This window comes from Phacochoerus africanus, chromosome 1 (assembly GCF_016906955.1).
Source record: "Phacochoerus africanus isolate WHEZ1 chromosome 1, ROS_Pafr_v1, whole genome shotgun sequence".
NCBI lineage: Eukaryota > Metazoa > Chordata > Mammalia > Artiodactyla > Suidae > Phacochoerus > Phacochoerus africanus.
Window position 1 is genome coordinate 45,772,931 of NC_062544.1, and position 22,327 is coordinate 45,795,257.

Consider the following 22,327-nt stretch of genomic DNA (forward strand, 5'->3'; position numbering starts at 1 on the left):
AATGACTTTGCTGAGATACTTTTTCCGTATGGTCCCCAAATGTAAGAATTGGGGGCTGCCAACCCTGTGAAACTGAGACTGGGGTGAGGAGCTTCGTGTGGTTGCTGACTTGCTCTTTAGGGTTCTGCTTCTTCCATTTGGTCTCTGATACTGATACCCAACAGCCATCTGTGGCTGTGGCTTGGATGTGGCGTCTGAAAAGGAGGGAACTCCGACAGCAGAGCTGTGTCAACTGCTCAGTAACGAAGAACATAAAATATTGCCTCTGTGTAGCAGCGGAATAATTGAGGAATATTTTTGAATCTAGGGCCATGCATTTTTAGGGCTATTTGGAACCTTATAGCTTTTCTAGTCCAAATCATTTTGTGGCAGATTAAAAATAAAAGCCCAGAGAGATGAAGTGACTTGGTCAAAGTTGTACAGCTCATGGAAGAGTTGGGATCATAACCTATATTTCCCCAATTTGCAGAGTTCAGTACTCTTTCCTCCATACTGCATCTGGAGTGGGTAGGACCTTGATTTATTTCTTTGGTCTTAGTCTGAACTCCATTTAATTGATACTGCTCATTCTCTTGAGCAACATTCTACTGCACTGTGGAATTTTCCGTTCTTCCAGTTCAAGGGTTAGGCGCTAGTAAAGTGTGTGTTGGTAGGGAGGGGAGTGGGTGACTTTAAAATAGTAAGCTTAATTGGCTGAAGGAAACTCCGGGGGGTGGAGGGAGGGGGGAGTTGTGACTCATGCTTTGTAGCAAAGAGGGCCACATTTCAGGACTTGAGTTTGTGCTTGCCAGATCCCAGGAAGGAGTTTACAGGACAAGTGTGCTCTGGAGTCAGATAATCCGAGTTTGAATCCATGTTCTACTGCTTTCAAGCTGTGAGACCTTAAACAGGTTCTCAATCTCTGTATCTCATCTATAAAATGAGGATTATTATAACACCTACATCATGGTGTCATTGTGAAGACTGAATGAGTTAGCACAGCAAAACTCTTAGATCAAAGCCTGGCACTGTTAAGTCAATATTGGCCATGACTTAAAACTGGATGCAAGTAGCAGTCATTGGGCTTGACTGATAGGACTTACACAGGAGATCGTTAGGTATCTTGGTAAGCTTGCTTACTGAAACAAGGATGTGTTAACTGCTTATTAGGATGTTAAAAGTCTCCTTCAATTGAGAGTTGATACAATGCTTAAAAGTCTCAACACTGGTTAATGAAGTTAAAAATTATGTTACAATCAGTTGTTATCTGGAAGTAGTAATATCATCGTATAAGTCATTAACATCTTATAGTCAGGTCACTCATCATCTGAGAGAGCTAGTCAGTTAGCCAGCCCTTTACAGTAGGAAGCACGGTTGAGAACAATATTGAGGGAGTCTTATGGGTACCTTCAGAGCAGCCGTAGCAGATGTTGTTGGTAACCCACACCACCCTGGCTTTCACCTCTATACTCTTAAGGCTGCTTGCTCAGAAATCTCGAACTCTCTCTCCTTGTCATACTTCATTCTCTAGCCCATGAGCAGAGCCAGCTGGAAATGCAGGGATGTTAATGACCCTGGAGTGGCTAACAATGATGGGGGAGTTGGTGGCTGATGTCCCAGCTTCCTAGCCCTTAGTTGGGATTACTCTGGGTGTGTTCTACACTGTCTCCCAGCTTCCCCATGGGATTGAGTTCCATTGTTCATTGTGGTAACCAGCATGAAAATGTATGCTCTTTTGGCTTTTTATTCCCTTCCTTCTCACTCCTTTGCTCTTCTATTTGTTTCCTGGTGTGACTCATAACTAGACTACCTTCTGGTATCAGTTTAGTGTGTAGGTGGGGGGGGGGGTCTTCCCTCATACTACCAGGCAGTGTTCTGACCCCAGCTGGGCTGTCCTATAATTTGACTCACTTCTGACACTATCAGAGACAGTATCAGCTTCCACAAGTTAGGGGCTCAGCCCTATAAGACTGCCCCCACTTCAGACACCAATTGAAAGTCTAAGTTATTACCTGTGTTTCTGACTAGTTGGCTGTAAATCAGTGGTTCCCATGGCCCCCTTGATTCATTTACAGGAGCAGCTCACTCGGAAAACCCATTTACTCACTAGATTACTGACTTATTACAAAGGATACTAAAGTACACGAATCAACAGCCAGATGAAGAGATACATAGGGCAAGTTCCCCAATTAAAGAAGCTTCTGTCCCCATGAGGTTTGGGCCTGGCACGTTGACACATGGAAGGGCTATGGTTCACCAACATGGACGCTCTCTAAACTCTTTTCTTTTGGGTTTTTATGGAGGATTTTTTATGTAGGCACTATTGATTAAATCAGTGGCCACTGGCAAAGGATTCAACCCCCAGCCCCACTCACCTTCCCAGAAGTCAGGGGGCAGAAATACAAGTCCAACCCTCTATTCCCTGGCAACCAGCCTCCAATCCTTGGGTACTTTTCTTTAGTCATTAACATAAACTCAGCTGTGGTGAAAAGGGGCTTGTTATGAATAACAAGACACCCATTTCACCTTTATGACTCTAAGGCAATTTCAGGAACTGAAGACAAGAGACCAAATATTATAACAAAAGATGCTCCCATTGCTCTTATTGCTCAGGAAATTCCAAGGGTTTGGGGAGCTATAAGCCAGGAACTCACACATAGAATTAAAAGCTACTTAGAATTAAACGTGGGATGGGGAAAAATGCCAAAAACCATTTCTCTTATGAGCTCAGGATTTCAACTTTCTTTGACAGTTAATTCCTAAATGAAATCAGGAAATTCATGTTTGGGCTGGAGACAAGTTATCTGACTTCTCTTGCATCAGTACCACCATCAACAAGGTTTGCAGGTTATATCTGTTTTCAGACTTACTGACCCAGATGGTATTATAATGACTACATCAACTTAATCAGGCTTCTTTGAAAGTATAGTTTTATACGGAATTGGAAAATATCATTTACATTTCTAAATCCTTTAAGTATTTAATGAACTGAAGAGAACAAGCATCTTATAAAAATTAATGAAATAATTTACTGCTAAAGTTCACTATTGCTGAAAGCTGACTAAGTAGTATTTTAGACAGTGATGACAAGGCCAAAACAAGTAACTTTGAAAATAATCTCTTTCAGACCAGGCATACTAATTATTTTTATAAACTTTTTCCCCTTCTTACAAAGTAATGACCGTGCTTACCAAGTCATATAAAGAATGGCTCATTGAAATTTCAAATAAATAATAATACTCAGTGTTTATATAGTACTTTTTTTTTTTAACCATGCTGCTCCAGAATTATTAAATAATCATGGAACTTTCTAGGTCACCTACTTTATCCCCAATACCATCTTAACCTTTGCCTTTTATGAAGAAATTTTAAAAATGACTTCAAGCATATGGTAACTATATTTGCAAATGGTTACAGAAGTAGAGGTGTATTAATTCATCATTATTATTTTTTCATTCAATCATTCATCAATATAGTAAATTCTTCCATTTTCCCCATCCATTCATTCACCCACTCATCTATCTATTTACAAATTTTTATTAAGCAGCCACCCATATCAGGTCCTATGGTAAGTTCTTGCTGTACAGTTGTGATCAAAACAAATATGGATCCCAGCTGTCATGGAGCTAGTGGTATAGTGAATTTTACAGCTTAAATTCTAATAAGATTTCTGTGATTATGCTGTTTCTATCTAAAATAATTTTAAAAATATGTTTTTACTAAGATTCAGAGAGTTAATTTGAGGTATAATACTTTCAATTACACAGATGGAAAGGTAAGAACACTTGGAAAGAGAACAGAGGCCTCATCTAAATGCATCTGAGGTCAACAAACCCAAACTTGTAGTCTCTGCAGGTTAGTTTTATGATCACATTGTGAGCTGTGGCGGTCCCTCACTTGGCAAAGCGAGATGGTGGCCCATAGAAACCAATGTATTAGCCCATTTCTGTTTTCATGTTGTTTTGTTGAGCTTCAGGCAAGTCTAAAGTTTGTGTTGAATCTGTCTTAGAATTCCCATGTAAAGTTGGGGTTCAAAATTTTTTCTGGAGTTCCCATCATGGCGCAGTGGTTAACGAATCTGACTAGGAACCATGAGGTTGCGGGTTTGATCCCTGACCTTGCTTAGTGGGTTAAAGATCTGGCGTTGCCATGAGCTATGGTGTAGGTTGCAGACGCGGCTCGGATCCCACGTTGCTGTGGCTCTGGTGTAGGCGGGCAGCTATAGCTCTGATTCGACCCCTAGCCTGGGAACCTCCATATGTCACTGGAGCGGCCCAAGAAATGGCAAAAAGACAAAAAAAAAAAAATTTCTTCTGAGAGTTCCCATTGTGGCACAGTGGAAACAATCTGACTATGAAACATGAGGTTGTGGGTTCGATCCCTGGCCTTGCTCAGTGGGTTAAGGATCAGCGTTTCCCAGAGCTGTGGTGTAGGTCACAGATGTGGCTCAGACGCTGCTTTGCTGTGGCTGTGGCGTAGGATGGCAGCTGTAGCTCCAATTCGACCCTTAGCCTGGGAACCTCCATATGCTGCAAGTGCAGCCCTAAAAAGCAAAAATAAATAGATAGATAAAAAAAATAAAAGGGCAGATAAATAGTCATTCCTGACTAACCGAACAAGCTGAGTCATCTCTTACTCAGAGAAATGGAACAGGGATGTATCTGCTCACAGTGCTTAGTCTTGGATATTTTTATGGTGGGGTCAGGTCCTGAGAGAGCTGAGTTCTCAAAAAAAGCAAGTGAGTTTACCTTTATTTTCATTGACGTGATTTTACTATAGATACTGTTATAGCTTTTGTTCTTTTTTGTCTGGTCATAGGTGAGTAGTACCGATCTGGGGATTTAGATATTTCCTTCCCTCTACCTTGGGAAACTGTTGACAAATTTTAGGTCTCGTCTGTATGGCCCAGAGTGCTAGAGAAAATTGTCCTGCAGGGATTCTGAATGACTCACATTTGATGGAGCTTTCTGTTCCCATGTTCATGTCTCCATTATAAGAATTTTTGTATTAGAACGTAGTTGTTTTGTACATGTCTCCATTATAACTATTCTCTGTATGTCACCTTTATAATAATTTTTGGAACATAGTATATTTGTTTATTTTTATGTTTATGTTTGCTTGCTAGGCCATGAATTCCTCAAGGTAGGAATTGTCTTCTTGGTATTTCCAAGGATCAGCAGAATGCTCAGTAAATAGAGGTGCTTGATAAGTGTTTGCTGAGTGAATGAATGAATGAGGGAATCTCAATAGCGAGGACTCAGAAGTCTATTTGGATTGGTTATTTATTTTTTCTTATTTATTTTTGTCTTTTTAGGGCTGCACCCCTGACATATGGAGGTTCCCAGGCTAGGGGTCGAATTCGAGCTGTAGTTGCTGGCCTATGCCATAGCCATAGCAACATCAGATTCAAGCCATGTCTGCCACCTACACCACAGCTCACGGCAACACCGGATCCTTAACCCACTGAGTGAGGCCAGGGATCAAACCTTTGTCCTCATGGATGCTGGTCAGATTCGTTTTCCACCTAGCCACTACTGGAACTCCTGGATTGGTTATTAACGTGATCATCCTTTGTACTGATGGCTTGTCTGACCACACGTGGGCCTGATTTGATTTTCTACAACCTTGCTAATACTCAGCTATCTTCCAGTGGAGTTGCTTTTGTAGTTTGGATGGAAAAACTGCTATATTATTTCAAATCGTTGTGAAATAGTAAAACAAATAATAACCTCAAATGCCAGAAAACATTATTTTCATGGAACTTACAAAAAACAGATCTACAAGATCCACTTACAAAATATACGCAAAAGAAGAAAATAGTGTTACAGACTACTAAGTGCCATGTATTATTTTTTATAATAGGAACAAGAATGTTTGCCATGCAGCAGTATGTGGTTAAGATAAAAATATCTTTTCAAGTAAGTCAGGGAGTCATTTTCTCCATGTTAAGCCACAGGATGAAACAATGAGAGGGGAGTGATTTATTGATCATAACATTTAAAAGTTACTTTTCTGAATCAATTCTTGTACAAATAAGGCATTGTAGAAAGCTAAAGCCATATGAGATTTTGCAGGATCTGGGCATAAGAGCATTAAGATATATGCTTGTCACTGTTTGAAGCATACATCAGGGACAGAAATTTTAGGTTCCTGACTTTATCTATTAGTGTTGGGCAGGGACTATTTAACAGAAAGTTCCAAATAATAGGGTATTAAATATGTATGTTTCTTTTCTTTCATAGAAAAGAAGTTCTCAGGTAAAGAGTACAAAATTGAAAAAGAGCCTCCTTTCTGCTTCATTGTCACTAACACTTAGATTCTATACAAGTTTGCCTCGTGGTTCCAGTATTGTTGCTGGAGTTCTCACCATCACATCTACAATCCAGCCAGTAGAAGGAGGAAAAGGAAAAAGACACTCTTTCCCGCTGAATCAGCTCTCTCTGAAGGAACTTCCTGAAAGTTCCCAGCCAATGATTTCCACTTACATATCCTTGGCCACCACTCACAGTGAGAGAGGCTGGAAAAGACCATCTTTTAGCTTTGCACGTTTGTGATTCCAAATAAAATTTGAGTTTTGTTACCAGGGAAGACAGAGATGGATTTTGAGTAGTAAACCAGCAGTCCCTACTACTTAATGAACCAGATAAAATACAGCTAAAAACCTACACAACTTCTTGCAGTTATTGGATAATCAGAGTACCAACAAGACTATATATATATATATATAGATAGATAGATAGATATATAGATATAGATACTCCAAGTGTGACCACATTTTATACCTGTGGCCAGAGCAGGAATGTCAGGAGTACTTTTAGGGGAAAGGCAGGTTGTTGATCTGTTGAACAGTCTCATGGGAGTAGTTAAAATTAATTATGTTTGAGAATTTACCAGGGTTCAGAGTTCACCTTTGTTGTAGGGATCAAAACCTGATTTTTTTTTTAGCACACAGAGAGTGCATTTGAGAGAAATTCAAATTACCCTAACCTAAAGGTAAAAAAACCCCATAAATGTAGAAAAGCAAAATGTTTATTAATTTTCAATGAGAAATAACTGTCATAGGGAACAAAATGCTCATGGAAGTTTGCTTGGTGAGAATGGAAGTAGAAGAAGACCAGATAAATCAACTGAATGCCTAGTGAATCAGGCTAAAGGAAGGATGGGCTCACCATGGAACCAGAAAGCAGGTGGAAGAGTTCACCTCCCTCCTTTCCCTATCAGTTCTTGGTCCTCTACCTGTGTGGTCTCCTCTTCCCCTTCTGACTGGAATACTTTTTTTTTTTTTTTTTGGCTTTTGTCCTTTTAGGGCGGCACCAGCGGCATATGGAGGTTCCCAGGCTAGGGGTCCAATCAGAGCCGTTGCTGCCGGCCTACGCAAGAGCGACAGCAATGCCAGATCCTTAACCCACTGAGTGAGGCCAGATCTTGAACCTGCAACCTTATGGTTCCTAGTTTCCGCTGGGGCAAGACAGGAACTCCTGACTGGGATACTCTTGAAAGTTGTTAACATTCAAGCAGGTTAAAGCTTACCTTGTAGGCTTCACTGTCTCTTCTGACTGATTTTGTTTATCTCTGCTCTGACTCATTAAGTGTGGATTTTAAGTTTTAACTCTCAGAGGACAATTTAATTCTACTTACTTCTAAGTTCTTAGGAGACGCCTCAGTGTAAACCCCATATGCTGCCTCTAATAGATTGTTACATGGCCCTTTATGGTTAAAACCAGAAAATGAACATGATTTTTCCAAGGCAGAGGATAAAAGGTGATGAGGAAGGTCTGTCAATCTAGAGTTGACTGATATGACTCAGCAAAAAGACTGAAGAAGTTAACATTGGTAAACAGGAAGTCAGTGTGTGAAAGCTTAAAAGTGGGATGGAATCATTGAAGACTCAAGGGACTCAGCCGTCGAGCCAGCATGCACTTGTACTCAAAGAACTCGTAAGACAATATATGAGTAGCTTTCAGATGTGTCTCAGTAATCTTGTGGAATTGTAAGGTTTTTGAGAGATCTGAGTACATTACCCTTGGACAGGCTGCTTTCTCCCCCACCACGTGTATGCCCTTCCTAAACTGAGAGCTTAGTCAAAGAGGAAGAGGGAACTTGATTGACTGAGCAATTCTTCTCTAATGAGATACCTTTCTGAAATAAATGAGCTCTGAATCATTTCAGGGTGAGCTTGGATTTATTTTGTGTGAAAACTATGAGAATAACTGCTGCCTAGTTCTAGGCTGGTTTTGTTGCTCACTTGAATTAATATTGATTTATTTCATGCATTATATTTCGAACCTAATTGTTTTTAGTGTTGTCACTTTCTACTAAAATTGGCTGAGAGTTCCCTAGGGGCTCAGCAGATTAAGGATCTGACATTATCACCACTGTGGCTCAGGTCACTGTTGTGGCTCGGGTTTGATCTCTCACCTGGGAACTTCCGTACGTTGCAGGTGTGGCCAAAAAAAACCCCCACAAAAACAAAAACCTTGCTGGACATAAAGTATGAAGCCTTTTTCTATGTTTGTGGGGAAGGCAAATGTGCTCAGTTCATGGTCATGAAGAAGGGAGAAGGTAGGACAATTCAGAATGACAGCAGCCAGCCATGATCTCCTAAAACCTTTGAGCAGTTTTTAAATCTGGATATTTGCCTCGTTTTTACCGTCAATTTGTCTTTGAGGCCATAGATGGAATCAAATAATCTCGCAAAAATAGAACTCCTCAAATTAAAAAGCTATATTCTTTTAGGCTGTAGAAGAGCTCATGTTGGGAAGATTTTGGTATATTTAATAAAATATCACTTCGTGAAAGGATGAGATGCCTTTTAGTTTTGGGCTCCATCATCAGCTGCTTGTCAAAATAAAGTGTTTATCTTCCAGTTTCAGAGTCACCAGACCTCCCGTAGCTGTTGACAGAAGCTTCCTCTCTGGCAGTCTGAGCTGGTTAGACTATTAGATGTTAACAGCATGGAGCCTAAAAGCAAAACACAACTCTCAGGTTTTAGTGACAAATTTTCAGGATAGTCACCAACTGCAATCAGAGGAAATTGCAAGTCTTTTTGTTACACTAAAGAGACTTAACGACAACATGTTCCATGGATTTGAAATTTAGATGAGATAATTAATTTTTTTGATAGTGAGTCCAGAGTTTCTACAATTCTCTCCCACCCCTTTTCTTCTTATAATACATAGTCTAGGGTTTCTGGGTCCTAATCGTGTATTTTTAATGAATCAAAATGACACAAAATGGAATATTTAGAGAACCGTTTTTTACTCCTTTATTTTCAAAGCAGTTCTATAATTTTATTAGGTTGCTTTCTAACACAATGCTTCCATTTGGCTAAATATTCATAGTGCAGTAGTGCTGGTTAATGGTTTCTAAGAACCATGAAAACAAACCAACATAAAAGAATCCATTTCTGGATGAAAGTAAAAAAAAAATCAATGGTTCCACCTGGAAATGAGCACTGTTTATCTTCTAAAACCCAAATTAAATATAAAGACTGAGATGAACCCTTTCGTTTTCTGACCGTGGAAGGAGAAGCCTGAATAATGTTCCCATCCTCTGCCACTACCCACTCAAATTAGAAATTGTTGCTATTACTGAACCACTACAATCAGAGACAGCCGAGCCCCTCAAGTCCACCTACTGAATTGCACTTAGGTCTTCAGCCATCAGTTCAAACTGAAGGATTTATTAAAGCATGACACATATTGTTCTTTTTTGTAAGATGTTATTAAGGGTGTTCATTATCAGTGGCTTTTGGGTTTGTCCATTTAACGGAACCAACTAAATTGCTGTTAAACAATGCAGATTTCTGGGCCCACCTCAAACCTATTCAATCTGAATTTCTGGGCAAGGAATCAGAACAATCTGTATTCTAGAAATCTTCTCAAGTGATCCTGATACAGTTGGTAGAGACCTAGGAACCATGGCACAGTGTCCTTCTTAAGAGAATCATGGAAGCAAGCTCTGTTTAGTTTCAGTTCCAGCACCAGGGGCTCTCTTTCTGGGAAAATAGTTTATTTTTATTTCCTGGATACAGTAATTCATATAAGTAGTTGTGTTAATCTTTTTGCATTGACTCACGTGAAGCACAGGGCCAAATATCTCCTTCTAGCAAAAGTGTAGGGGGAAAATTTTGGTACATTGGGTATTCACAACACTGCTTTCTTCATCTTCTCTTTCTTACTCTCATTCCCTCCTTGCCTCAATTTCTTCACCAAATTATTGTTTATTTTAATGGATTAGGCAATTAATTAATCTTTTGACCCTCTCCACCCATTTCTCCCACTCCTCACCCCCTACTCTGGCATCCATCAATCTGATCTCTTTGTCTATGAGATTTAAAAAAAAAGATTCCACATATAAGATACATCATATGGTATTTGCCTTTCTCTGTCTGACTTATTTCACTTAGCATAATACTCTTGAGGTCCATCCATGTTTTTGCAAATGGCAATATATTTCTTTCTTTTTTGTGGCTAAATAATATTCCTTTGTGGTGTGTGTGTGTATGGGGGTGTGTGCATGTGTGTATGTGCGTGTGTGTACCACAATTTATTTATCCATCATCCATCAATAGACACAAGTTGTTTCCTTATCTTGGTTAGTGTAAATAGTTCTGCAATGAACATTAGGGTGCATATGTCTTTTAGAGTTAGTGTTTTCATTTTCTTCAGATAAATATCCAAAAGTGGAAATGCTGGATCACATGGTATTTCCATTTCTAATTTTTTGAGGAAAAATTATTTTTATTTTATATTTTGTTTTATTGCAGATATTTTTGTATGTTGCTTTAAATTCTGTTTGGAACAAAATGTGACATAAATAAATAATAAGTAGTATCCTAAATTTTTGAATAAACTTTGATGGTTCTTTCTTTCTTTTTTCCTTTTTGGGTACGCCTGCTGCATGTGAAAATTCCTGGCCAGGGATCAAACCACTCCAAAGCAGAAACCCAAGCTGTTGAAGTAGCAATGCTGGATTGTTAACCTGCCATGCAAGCTTGAGTTGGGGTATTTGAATTTGATGTTTCTAGCAGAAATTGCAACATAAATCTGGCTGAAGGAGATGCTGTAACTGTCTGGTTTAATCACCTTTTTGCCCCTTTTGGAAGGGGGAGGGGTTGAGTGGAGTAGGGGAATATATTGTTTGCTGTGCCTTGTTTTTCCATAAAAGACAAACAGATAGTTTTCTAATTTTTATTCAGAATAAAATCAGCATAGTAGAAATACATAAGTGGTACATGTGAAAGAGAACTTGCTTCCTTAACAAAATCAGTCCTGAGTGGTCAGGATTGGATCCTAACTGTGCTCCACTTGAACCACATTCAGCTACTACCTCTGAAGATAAGTTGGCCTATAGAACATATTATGAAACAAAACCCAAACCAAAAAACCAAGGAGCTGGTAGAGCCAAGAAAATCATCTGTAGTCTTAGTTTTGATGAGATGGGGCCAGCTTGCTTTTGATCCAAGTCTGGTATTTCCGGGATAATAGGATGTAGATTCCAGGTTTCCTGGCATCACCACATTTACGACCTCCAGAGACTAAGGCATTGAAGGCACCTTTGCAGACCAAGGGGCCACCTGAATCACCCTGGAATGAAGACAATGAGCAGATAAGAAGCTGTTGAACTTTTTCTACCACCAATTGTTAATTACTGGAAGGATTATTATCTGGGTCTTTGGTTCCTTTATGTCCTCCTGAATGTCCGCTACAGCCCCTGACTCAGTGTGTAGGTTCTCTGTGTCTCCGTCTCTGTCCAGGCCATGGTTCTTTCCATCTGTTTATCTGCCTCTCTTTGTCCATGTCCCCGTCTCTGTCTAAGGCTCTGTATACATACACCCTTTGGTAATCAGTAACTGTTGGGCTTTATTCATTAAGCAATGAGTAGGCATAAAGTTTGAAATGACCCATTGAAATAAAATAAATTTTTAAAATCATGATTTTTGGTGCCCATGGATCTGAAATATAGCTGTGATTGAGACTGGGAGAAAAGAGCAATGTGTTAGAGTAAATGTCTTGGCTGGTGGCAGGGACTTTACCTTCTCTGTTACTTTATTCCCATTTTTGCACCCTCATATAATTGAACATGGGGCTTTGCACATACCCAACACCTAGTCAATATTTACTCAATGAATTGATTCTCGAGGACTCACTCTGGCAACAAAACATATAACTAAAATCCTGTCAAGGAGAGTGACAAGACGATAGAGAGGGCAGCCTGGCCTTTTAGATTAGGAGCAGACTTTCAAATCTGAAGAGCAGTCTTTGCCTCTGCTGCCCTTCACATGGAAAACTGCAGTACTTTGTACTTGGTTGGCTGTGAAAATAGAGGCTTAGCAGGATGGCAATCGTGGGCACTGCAGTTATACACGATCTTTGAAATCATCACACCCTCCTCTCAATAATGTTTAATACAGTATGATGTGAATATTGTATTTTTAAATTTTTAAAAAATTTAATTTATTTGTTTTTCTTTTTACAATTATACCTTCAGCATATGGAAGTTCCCAGGCTAGGGGATGAATCAGAGCTGCAACTGAGGCCTACACCACAGCCACAGCAACGCAGGATCCGAGCCACATCTGCGACCCCTGCCTCGGCTTGCTGCAACACTGGATCCTTAACCCACTGCGAGAGGCCAGGGGTTGAACCCATATCCTCATGGAGATGTCATCCAGTCCTGAACCCAATGATCCACAATGGAAACTCCTGAATATTGTGGGTTTTTTTTTAATTAGTAATACTTCTGTGCTAGGTAACCTTCATCACTTGTAAACATGATCACTTGTTTATTATTTATTTGACTACCTCAGGAAACAAAAGATTTTGAAAATATGACTGTTTTCCTTTTAGTCAGTCAACATTACTTAAGAAACAATATATATTTGAGCTTCTTGCATTTGAGTCTTATAAGACCTCTATATTGATTAATTTAAAAGGTGAGTTCTTTCTGTTTGTTGGTTTTGAGATGTTATCTTCTAATCACCACTAGTGACCTCAGAGTTGGTAGGTTTTCTAAGGATGGTAATACCCCGCAGAGAGGGCCTGTAAAAGTTATCAGATACATGGTTCATTTTGCTTTACACCTGAAGCTAACACAGCAGTGTAAGTCAGCTATACTCAATAAAATTTAAAGTAAAAAAACAGATATCAGATAGAGTCAATTATCCTGATGAGCAAACACTCAATGAGTCTTGTTTATGTGTTAGGCACGCTCTCATGAGAAAGAATAGAGAACGCTGTGCAGAAAGGGAGCCCAGCTTTTTGGAGTTGTGATACTGTGTTCTACACACCTTTCCTCCTCTGTGTGAGTGTGCAAAATTTCAGGGAGCTCAGCACCCTGAAATGCCTGTTTGAGTGAGAGGTTCTTACCTGGCAGGAATCCTTCTGGCCTCTGGTGTCTCCTGCACATAGCATGGTTTTAGTTATAATAGGGTCATGGTTGTAATAACTTGGGCTGTTGCAAACTTTTCGACTTATGACAGTAACAGTGACTTCTCGTAGGGTGTCAGAGGGGCTTAAACAATCTGGGTCAGTGGCTCCCCAGCCAATAACCTGGCATTTTGTTCCAGCTCTAATATCATTTTTGGATCTTGGGTGAAGCAGTTGGATATGGTTGTTGAGTTTTGCGGCCTTGCGGAGCTGACAGATTGAAAAGAGAATAAATTATCATTTGTCCCCAGTAGTATTCTGTTATTAGCCTGAGTGATGTATGTGTGGTCCCTCTGTTTCAGGAGGGCGTCCCTCTTTTTGAATCTACTTTGGTGGTAGCCCACAGCTGCATCTGTGGTTGTTGCTTTGCTAAACATGCTCTTCATTCCTGTTAGAGCTCAGTGATGCTTGGGAGGGAGCTTATACAGAGCAGGAATTTTGCCCAGTCTTGAGCAAACTGGCCTTTGCTCTGCATTGGATGGTTTTTTTTGTGGAATAACATCCATAGGTCATGACTTTGAGGGCTGGGCTATTTCCTGCTGGATAGGACCCTTGAGTATGGTCTAGACTAAGTTTGGACTAGACGAGGTATGGTCTAGACTAAGCTGTAACTCACTTCTGTGTCCCTGAAGTCACTTGGTTGGCTCTATTGTATAAGTGACTTGTATTTTTTATTTGCCAATTATAAAAGCATTTGGGGAAAAAAGCTTTCAGCGTGGATCCTTGGGCCTGTTGGGATTTTCTCCTTCCTCATATGTGAGCATCAGAGCTATTTTTCCTTAGATAAACACAGCCCAGATGCATTTGTGATAAATTCTTGTTTCTTCAAGGCAGTAAATGGAATAAAATCGACCTTTATAGAGTATGTCACAATCATCTCAAACTGGGGGAGAATGCTAACAAAATGCTTTTGTGTAGATGATTTAACAGCTGAACTACGTGATATAAAAATGTTCAAGAAATTGAAGGAAGGCAGTGTTACATACCTCAACCAGCATAATATCATTCGATTTAGGATCTGATGTGAATCTTGGAAATGGTATGAATTTTTTAATCTCAAACGTTTGTTTGGAGGCCTCATTCTTTGAGAGAGAATGTGCTCCTAAAACCACTTTGGCAGACTGGCCTTTGGCAAACCTTGAAAAAAAAAAAAAAAGAGAGGGAGACACAACAATGATTCTTAAATCCCCCAGCAGGGAGAAGTGGTGGAGAAGGCCATATACACACAGGAATAAGAACCATCTCCAAGATAACATGTGTAGGATTAGGTGGTACTCCTGGGACAGAGGTCTCAGTGGACCCAGTCATGAATGAATAATATCAAGGACCAAACCCATCCCATTCCATTCCAACTGCTCAGCATTACAAAAGAATATCAGAACTTGCACCTTACTCTGGGGAAAAAGAAGTAAAATCATGGGAATGCCTGCCTGTGACTCAGAAGTAACGAACCTGACTAGCATCGGTGAGGACTCAGGTTTGATCCCTGGCCTTGCTCAGTGGGTTAAGGATCCAGCATTGCTGTGAACTGTAGTGTAGACTGGCAGCTGTAGTTCCAATTGGACCCCTACCCTGAGAACTTCCATATGCTGCAGGTGTGGCCTTAAAAAGCAAAAAAAAAAGGTAAAAGCCTAATTGGCTGAAATCAAGTTTCCAATAAAATTGTGTTAATTTATGTAAAAATAAAGGAAATTATATTTCTTGAGTTTGTGGGTTGTGATTTATATCCACCATTTTTTAAATTGAGGTAAAATATACATAACATAAATTTACAACTTCAGCTGTTTTTAAATGATTCTGTGGCATTAAATACATTAAATACGTTTATGCTGTTGTTCATCCCTCACCACCATCTATCTCCACAACTTTTTCATCTTCCCAGCGTTGTGTTTTAATGACCGAAGGATAAAGACTCAGCTCTACATTTGCTAATTTGATGTGTCTAGACCTCATCTCAGGGGAAATAAAGTCCATTAGGTGCCTGCCAACGTGCTTGCATGTTCTGGCCTCTCAATTAGAAATTAAAGTAGACAAGAAAGGAAAACTTTTCCCTCAAGGGAAAAATCATTTGAAATTAAGACACTTTAGAATTAGTAGACATTGATAATTCCATTGAGGAGATTTAGAGGATAAAAACTGGTGAGTCAGATGAAGAAACAACAGGGTTTTTTGTTTGTTTGTTTGTTTTAAAATCCCTGGTCATTTACAATTTTAGTATGAGTGTTTCAACAGTTGATCTGATTTACTGTATGTTGAATAAAATTACATTTCTATTTACTTATGAAAATAGAAATGACTTTTTTGAGATCTTGACCACACCTTGGAGCTATTTGCATACTACCAAAATATCCCACTTTAATGTGTGTTCTCAGGAAACGATTTCAAAACCTTTTGTTGGAACAAGGAAGGTTATGAAAAGAATTATATTTATTTGTTTACATGAAACTATTTCACTGTCCCATGGAAAAGGGTCAGGCTAGATTACAGTAAAAACACACATACCCATGTATACAGATGAATAAAAATTAAAAAGATCACAGAAACATACAGAAAAAGGAAAGGTGGTTTCAGGTTTGGGGAATAGCTACGCTGGAGGGGGTTTACATATGGCAGGACCGTGACTGCCCAGAATTACCTCTTCTTGGTTTTTGCCAAAGGAGTTTATTTTGGTTTATTTTGGGAATTCCAGCTCTATTTGTTGAAAAGTTTGCCTCTTGCAAAATCAGGATGGGGATGAAATTTCTCAAAGGATGTGGATCGGATTTCCAAGGATTAATTCATAGTCAAATTCAGCATACTCTCTAAACCCAAGGCTTTGGAGAGGAAGAATGATATACAGCCCCTGGGTCTACTGCTCTGATAGAAAAGAGGGATACGTACATAAATGACCATCGCAGGAGAGGCTGGGAGGTACAAATGTGGGATATAGACGGTCAGCTCTGACCAGGGGAAGGATGCTGAGAAAATTCCTGGTTTTTCTTCATCTTTTACTGATTTCCTTAATTAGTTCCTGGCTTTGAAATGTTTTGGTTACTTTTGTCTCCACTGAGACATGTTAATACCAAACCAACCCAAGCAGACCGTGAATGCTTTCTAACTTTCCATTTCCAGATACACTTCAATTGTACTCTAGTACAAGGTTGATTTTTTTTTCCTGCTTTGCAGGATACCTGGAATTACCTGAGTTCCAGGATCCCGCTCCTTTGCTAAATCCAGCTCTGAATTCACATGGAGGAGAAGTAGTCTTGCTCCACAGGTGGTCTTGGGACCACCTGCTCCAGAATCATCCGGAGGTGTTTGTTTAAAATGCAGCTTTCCTAGTGCCAGTCTGGGCTTACCTAGAACAGAACTACATGCAGAGCAGAACCATATATTGCTCAGTGTAAGTCTTTTCATTGTCCGCTGAAAACAACTATAAACATTGTCTTTATGGAACCTATCAGTAACCCTTCTCAGTGTTAGAGCTGATGGGCTGTATAGTCTGTACTAGGGAAAAGCGTTCTTTGACCAGGGGTGTCACACATCAGAAGTAGGAGAATCAGGACCAGCTTTTGTGATGCCAAGGCCAAGGGAGAGGGCATAGGGGCTTAACTTTGTAAGCCCTATGCCAAGCCCCTTTACACCTTGTATTTCCTCTGCCAGCCTGAGGAGTGTTTCTCACTCCTGAGTAGTGTTTCTGCTTAAACCCATTCCTCTGGGTGTAATAGTGAAGGCAGAGTCCCTATTTCTTGGAGATCTCTTGTCTCAGAGAGGAGGGAATGACCTGGCTGTCACAGAAGGGCTGCTACGTCCCTATCCCATCAACATAGTTGGACCATGAAATTTGTTCCTCAGTGATTACCATGGAAGGTACAGATGTGAATATACCATTAGATAACATTTATTAAGTTATTGTTAAGTGTGCCAGGTTTTGGGTGAAGTATTTTACTTATTTACCTTCATTGAACCCTTGCAACAGCCGGTAAGGGAGATATGATCATCCCCAGTTTGCAGATGGGGAAATTGACGGTTAGGTAAATTAACAAACTTAAAAAGTCTCACAGATACTAAGTGGAGGCTTCAGAATGCAGATGCAGGCAGGATTAAAGCTCAGTTGGTTTGAACCCAGGGTCTGAATTTTTAACCGTTCTACTCAGGGAGTCTTGTGTGATTTTAGGCGGGTGAGGGGGCGGGGAGTGTTCAGTCAGAGAAGGCATTGGAGGAGACTCAGGAAGACAGGGGACAAGAGGTGGTTAGAGTTTTGCTTCTGATAAACTGAAATGCTGAAAATAATATTATACAGAAAGCTTTTTAAAGTCGGTTTCCTTTTATAATTGGCATGGCAACTCATAAAGGGGCCGAGAGACTAAGTGAGGAAGTTAATGTGGGTAGGTAGTGAGAAAAAACACTCTGGACTTGGCCTCCTTCAGCATTTTGCTGAGAGAGGGGCCTGGGTTAGTAAGCTGTTCCCACAGGATACTTGGGAGTACATTTGTGGGAAGCCACCATTGAACTATTTCATAAATATTTGGGATTTCATAAAGCTTAATATTTTTCTAAGCACCAGTCTGCCTACATTTTTACACCCAAGTGTCCTGTAGAGGAAATCTGATCCACATATTCCGGAGTTCTTTAAACTTCAGCCATTTAAAATAATATTTAGCAAAAGGTTTTTGTTTTTGACTTCAAGGCCTCTTCTTTACCAAACTGTCAACTTGGGAATCTACTGAGTCAAGTTCACTTGACAAAATTTAAAATCTAACTTATGATTTACCTTTGGATAGCACTTAATGATCTGTGAAGGACTTCACATACTGTGTTTTTAGCTTAGCAAAAAACCAAAAACCAAACCCCTTTCCAGTTTATTTCCTTCTTTCTATCCAGCATTTGTTCAGCATTTGTAATAAGTCAAGCTCTGCATCTGGGAAGGTTGTAATCCATTTGAAAGTGTAACCATAAGCATATTTGAAGATGTGCATATTTTGAATTGAGTGAACATTTATTGATAGTCACCTTCTGCCTGTTTGGTCCCTGGGTGACAAGTGCCCTGGAAAGGACAGAGGTGATGGGGACAGAAGCGTGATTTCTATGACAGCAAGAACCCTGCATAAATGGAGTAGCCCTATTAAACTGGAAATTAGTGGTTTGTTATTTAAAAATAAAACAGAAGTCCTCACAGTTTGCAGACTTCAAAATTTCCAATTTGTGTTCATCCTCATTAAGATGGGACAACCAAGCAAAACCCCTAAAACATGGAGAAGCAAGTAAATTCAGTTGTTTCATTTAGATACAGCTGATGCCTAGAGAGTAAACCATTACGGCTAATGGTTCTCAAGTGAAATGCTGTCAGGTTTGTAGGGAAAGGAGAAGGTCCCACCTCTTCTCAGTATATTCAGGCCAGAAATATAAGGAAGAAACACACAAACAAAAAACAACCCTCAAAACCAAAACAAACAAATGAAGCAACAACAAACACCACATTAATTTTCTATTGCTTTTCCTTTTACGTAGGTTGCAGCATCCAAAGTAAGGTTTTGGATGTTTTTAGCTGAAGTAAGACATCATAGGCTGAGAGATTATTGTCTCTCTTTAGAAAAGATTTCGTCCAAAGTATCCCAGGAGAATTAACTCAGTCCCTCTCTTTATCTGTGAAATTATCTTTTTTAAAAAACAAAACAAAAAAAAAAACCTAGGGAGATTATTGCCCCTTATAGCTGTGATTCCCAAACTGTAGGCTTCAGATTTCTGGGGTGGGGGCTGGGCAGAAGAGTTAAGGTAAGGGGTCTAAAAAAAATCCATTAGCAAAGCAGGCTCCTTATACGTATAATACCGATAATAGCTGCAATTTATTCATACTTACAATGTGCTAAACATGCTAAGCTATTTAAATAGATATCATTTGACCCTTAAAATCCTGTGATGCAGGTATGTACTACTATTATTATTCATTTGCAAAATGCAGTGCAAAATCATGTTGTCTGAGTTCCCGCAACAAGGTCAGGAATACTGCCACTTCAGTTGTTACCATTGCTGTGTCCCCTGGCATTATAGGAGGGACTTGAGTTAGTCTCTCAGGTTGCCCAGATCTCCCAGAAAAGGAAAACCCAGGGTAGAATTGTGAATGTAGGAGAGAGGAAATAAACTCCACCAGTTGGTCAGTTATCATAGAAGCTAATGGTGGACCACACTCTCTCCTGGGAGAAGCGAGCTTCCCTTCTGGCCAACATGAGGAAAAACATAGAAGCATAGTACTCACCGGTAGTAGCAGTGGGCTGCTGTCAGCACCCACTGTGGGTGGATCAGAACTCCCCCACAAATGTGATGACCGCTGTACTGGATGGAAGCCATAAAAGGCTTGGAATGAGGGGACACTTCTCTCCCTCCAACAATCTCCATGTTGAAACCTCCAAAAGAAAACCAAAAGATTTAACATAAAAGATCTAAGCAGATTATTCCATGTAATTCCTTTGACAGCCACTATGCCACTTTCAAAGATTTAAAACAAAAACAAAAACAAAAAAACCCCTACAGTCATCTAATAGTTATTATGATTTTACTGATGAACAATTGTATAATACATTACAGTTTGGAGGGATTGACCTGGATGTAAAAATCATCTTCATTTATAATGTAACAATACAATCACTAGAAATTCATTTAATGTTCACACGTGGTAGGTCAAGAAGATACTTACACTCTGGAGTCATATACATCCCAGCTATTAGGAAACATAGAAAAAAAGAAGAAAATGTAGTCATGTTAATGGCTTAGATTTAAGAAGCCCACATGAAATATTCTGACTGTGTTGGTGAAGGAAGAAGATTCTGAAGACTGAGGTTTGAGTCTGCCGATTTAACTTTCTCACCACAAGTGTTCTAGGCGTAAAGTTTTTCACACCTAAGATTAAAGGATTATATCAGTTTGGGGAGTTTCAGAATTATGCTTTTAGCACTTTTTGAGGAGAGGTATGCGTTCTCTAAAGAACTCATTTCTGGAGTTAACCATCTTCAGTATCTGTATAAGTACTCAGGTTGGAGATGGTGAGAGAATTAAAAATATCTAAGTCATAAGAACTTAATGAAGTGGCAGACAGAGTTTAAAGATGTCCATTGCTCTAAAGCAATACTTACTATTTTTCCTGGCAGAACATGCTGCCTATCATATTTAGTTTCTCTCTATTTTTCATTTGGACATAGATTTATTATGCAGAGAGACACAGAACCTTGCACAGACCATGGTTGCTTTACAATAAGGCTTAGCCAAAGCCTGTACATCAGCCAGAGAAACCCATATGTTTTGTAGCAGACATATTCCCAGTCATGCATTTTCTCTAAATTTGACCAAATTTGGTTAAATTTTAGTTACATTTCTGGGAGATTTCATAATGTTATTAAAGGGGAACATTGGCAGCATATTTTTAATTTCATGTCTCTCTTTTACTCATTTTTTAATTGAAAATGACCATATGTTTATCCAGGGCCTTAATAATAATATCTTCTAGAAATCGAGAAAAAAAAATCAAGGACTGTATTTTGTCATTCTCTCCAGGACCAGATGAAACACATTGCCAGGCTTTCTACTGTACTTTCTCCTTTACTACAAAAGGTATTAGACTTAAGATTCAATGAGATTCTATTTGTACTGAGTGCTGATCAATAGAGCAAATGTTATAAAATTAGTTACAGACAAATCACGCACCACCACCCCAAGCACTTTCCAGACACATGGACCAAAATTTACCTTGAATTAACAGATCTTATTTTTGTTTTTCCAAGAGATATACATGCTATCTTTTTTTTTTTTAAAGGAGAATTGAAATCCAGAGTCTTTTAGCAGATTGCAAAAGACTCCTACAAAATTGTTTTCTAACACAAGTCAATAGGAATAATAGTAAACAATATTACATATTATACACAATAATGTAATAAATAAGTGAAGTGCTCTAAATTTATTTCCAAAATTCTCTTTACATGATCATCTATATGTTTTCATGCCTCATGTCTGTGAGGAAGGTAGGACAAACATTTTTATTTATATTTACATTACATTACTATACAGTTTTTAATATTATATATTATGTTCACAACTGAAGGAATATGCTCAAGGAGACAAAGTAATTTGCCTGAGGTCACATTACATACCACCTGGACCAAATCATTTGCCTGATCTGGAATGACTTGTATATTAATAAATATACCGCCAGAGCACAGAATTTAAGAAATATCCTGTTTTCACTTTGCAGGGGTACAGCAACAGTAATACTTTCTTGCATAGAAAATTAGAAGAATTTAACAAAAGCAAAACAGAGCAGTGACTTCCTGTCACAGAGACCTGTGGGTGAAGTAAGGAAGAGACAGATTAAGAAAAGCCACACACATAACAAAGCAAACTTGTTAGTTCCAGCTAAACGTCACTGTTTCTTTTCAAGTCATCTTTGTCCCTGTTGGGGTACCTTGATGGGTCCCTCAGGTGCTGCTTCTGCAAGCTCTAAAGTGGATGTGATGATGCCAGTCCCCAGCATATCTCAGAGATGTTGGGAACATAAGAAAGATAATATGAGACATGTGGAAGTAATTTGAACTATAAGGAAGAAATGAACTGTGTAAAAGACAAAGCCTCATTTCTGGCGGGGCTGAGGGGGGACATTGATTAAAAACGTTTCGCTCAGATGCTTATTTCTTTGTAGTGAATAACATCCACACAGATTTTTACAAATGGCTAGGCATTTTCTACTCTATCTCCAGGGAGGTGTCTATCATTAGTCTTGTTTTGTGGATGAGGGCTTGAGGGAGATGACCGAGCTAGCAGGTGGCAGAGTCAGTTCTTAAACTCTTAGGTGCTGGCTCCAGACCCCATGTGGCTTTCAACCTGACTACCTGCCTGCCCTGCTTTGAGAAGTTCTGGGGCTTAGATGCTCTAAGAGACAAGCTGGCTGTGCA

At 39.4% G+C, this 22,327-nt stretch overlaps 1 protein-coding gene across 1 annotated transcript; it reads right to left on the bottom strand.

The window, feature by feature from the left end:
• Positions 1-11,157: 11,157 nt before the first annotated feature.
• Positions 11,158-20,264, bottom strand: GZMK (granzyme K). The gene is made up of 5 exons (XM_047761502.1): positions 20,083-20,264; positions 19,645-19,792; positions 14,396-14,546; positions 13,350-13,619; positions 11,158-11,567 (listed from the first exon to the last, which is right to left on the bottom strand). The coding sequence occupies exons 1-5, from the start codon at positions 20,144-20,146 to the stop codon at positions 11,406-11,408; spliced, it is 795 nt and encodes a 264-aa protein (XP_047617458.1). The 5' UTR covers positions 20,147-20,264; the 3' UTR covers positions 11,158-11,405.
• Between the last annotated feature and the right edge of the window lie 2,063 nt (positions 20,265-22,327).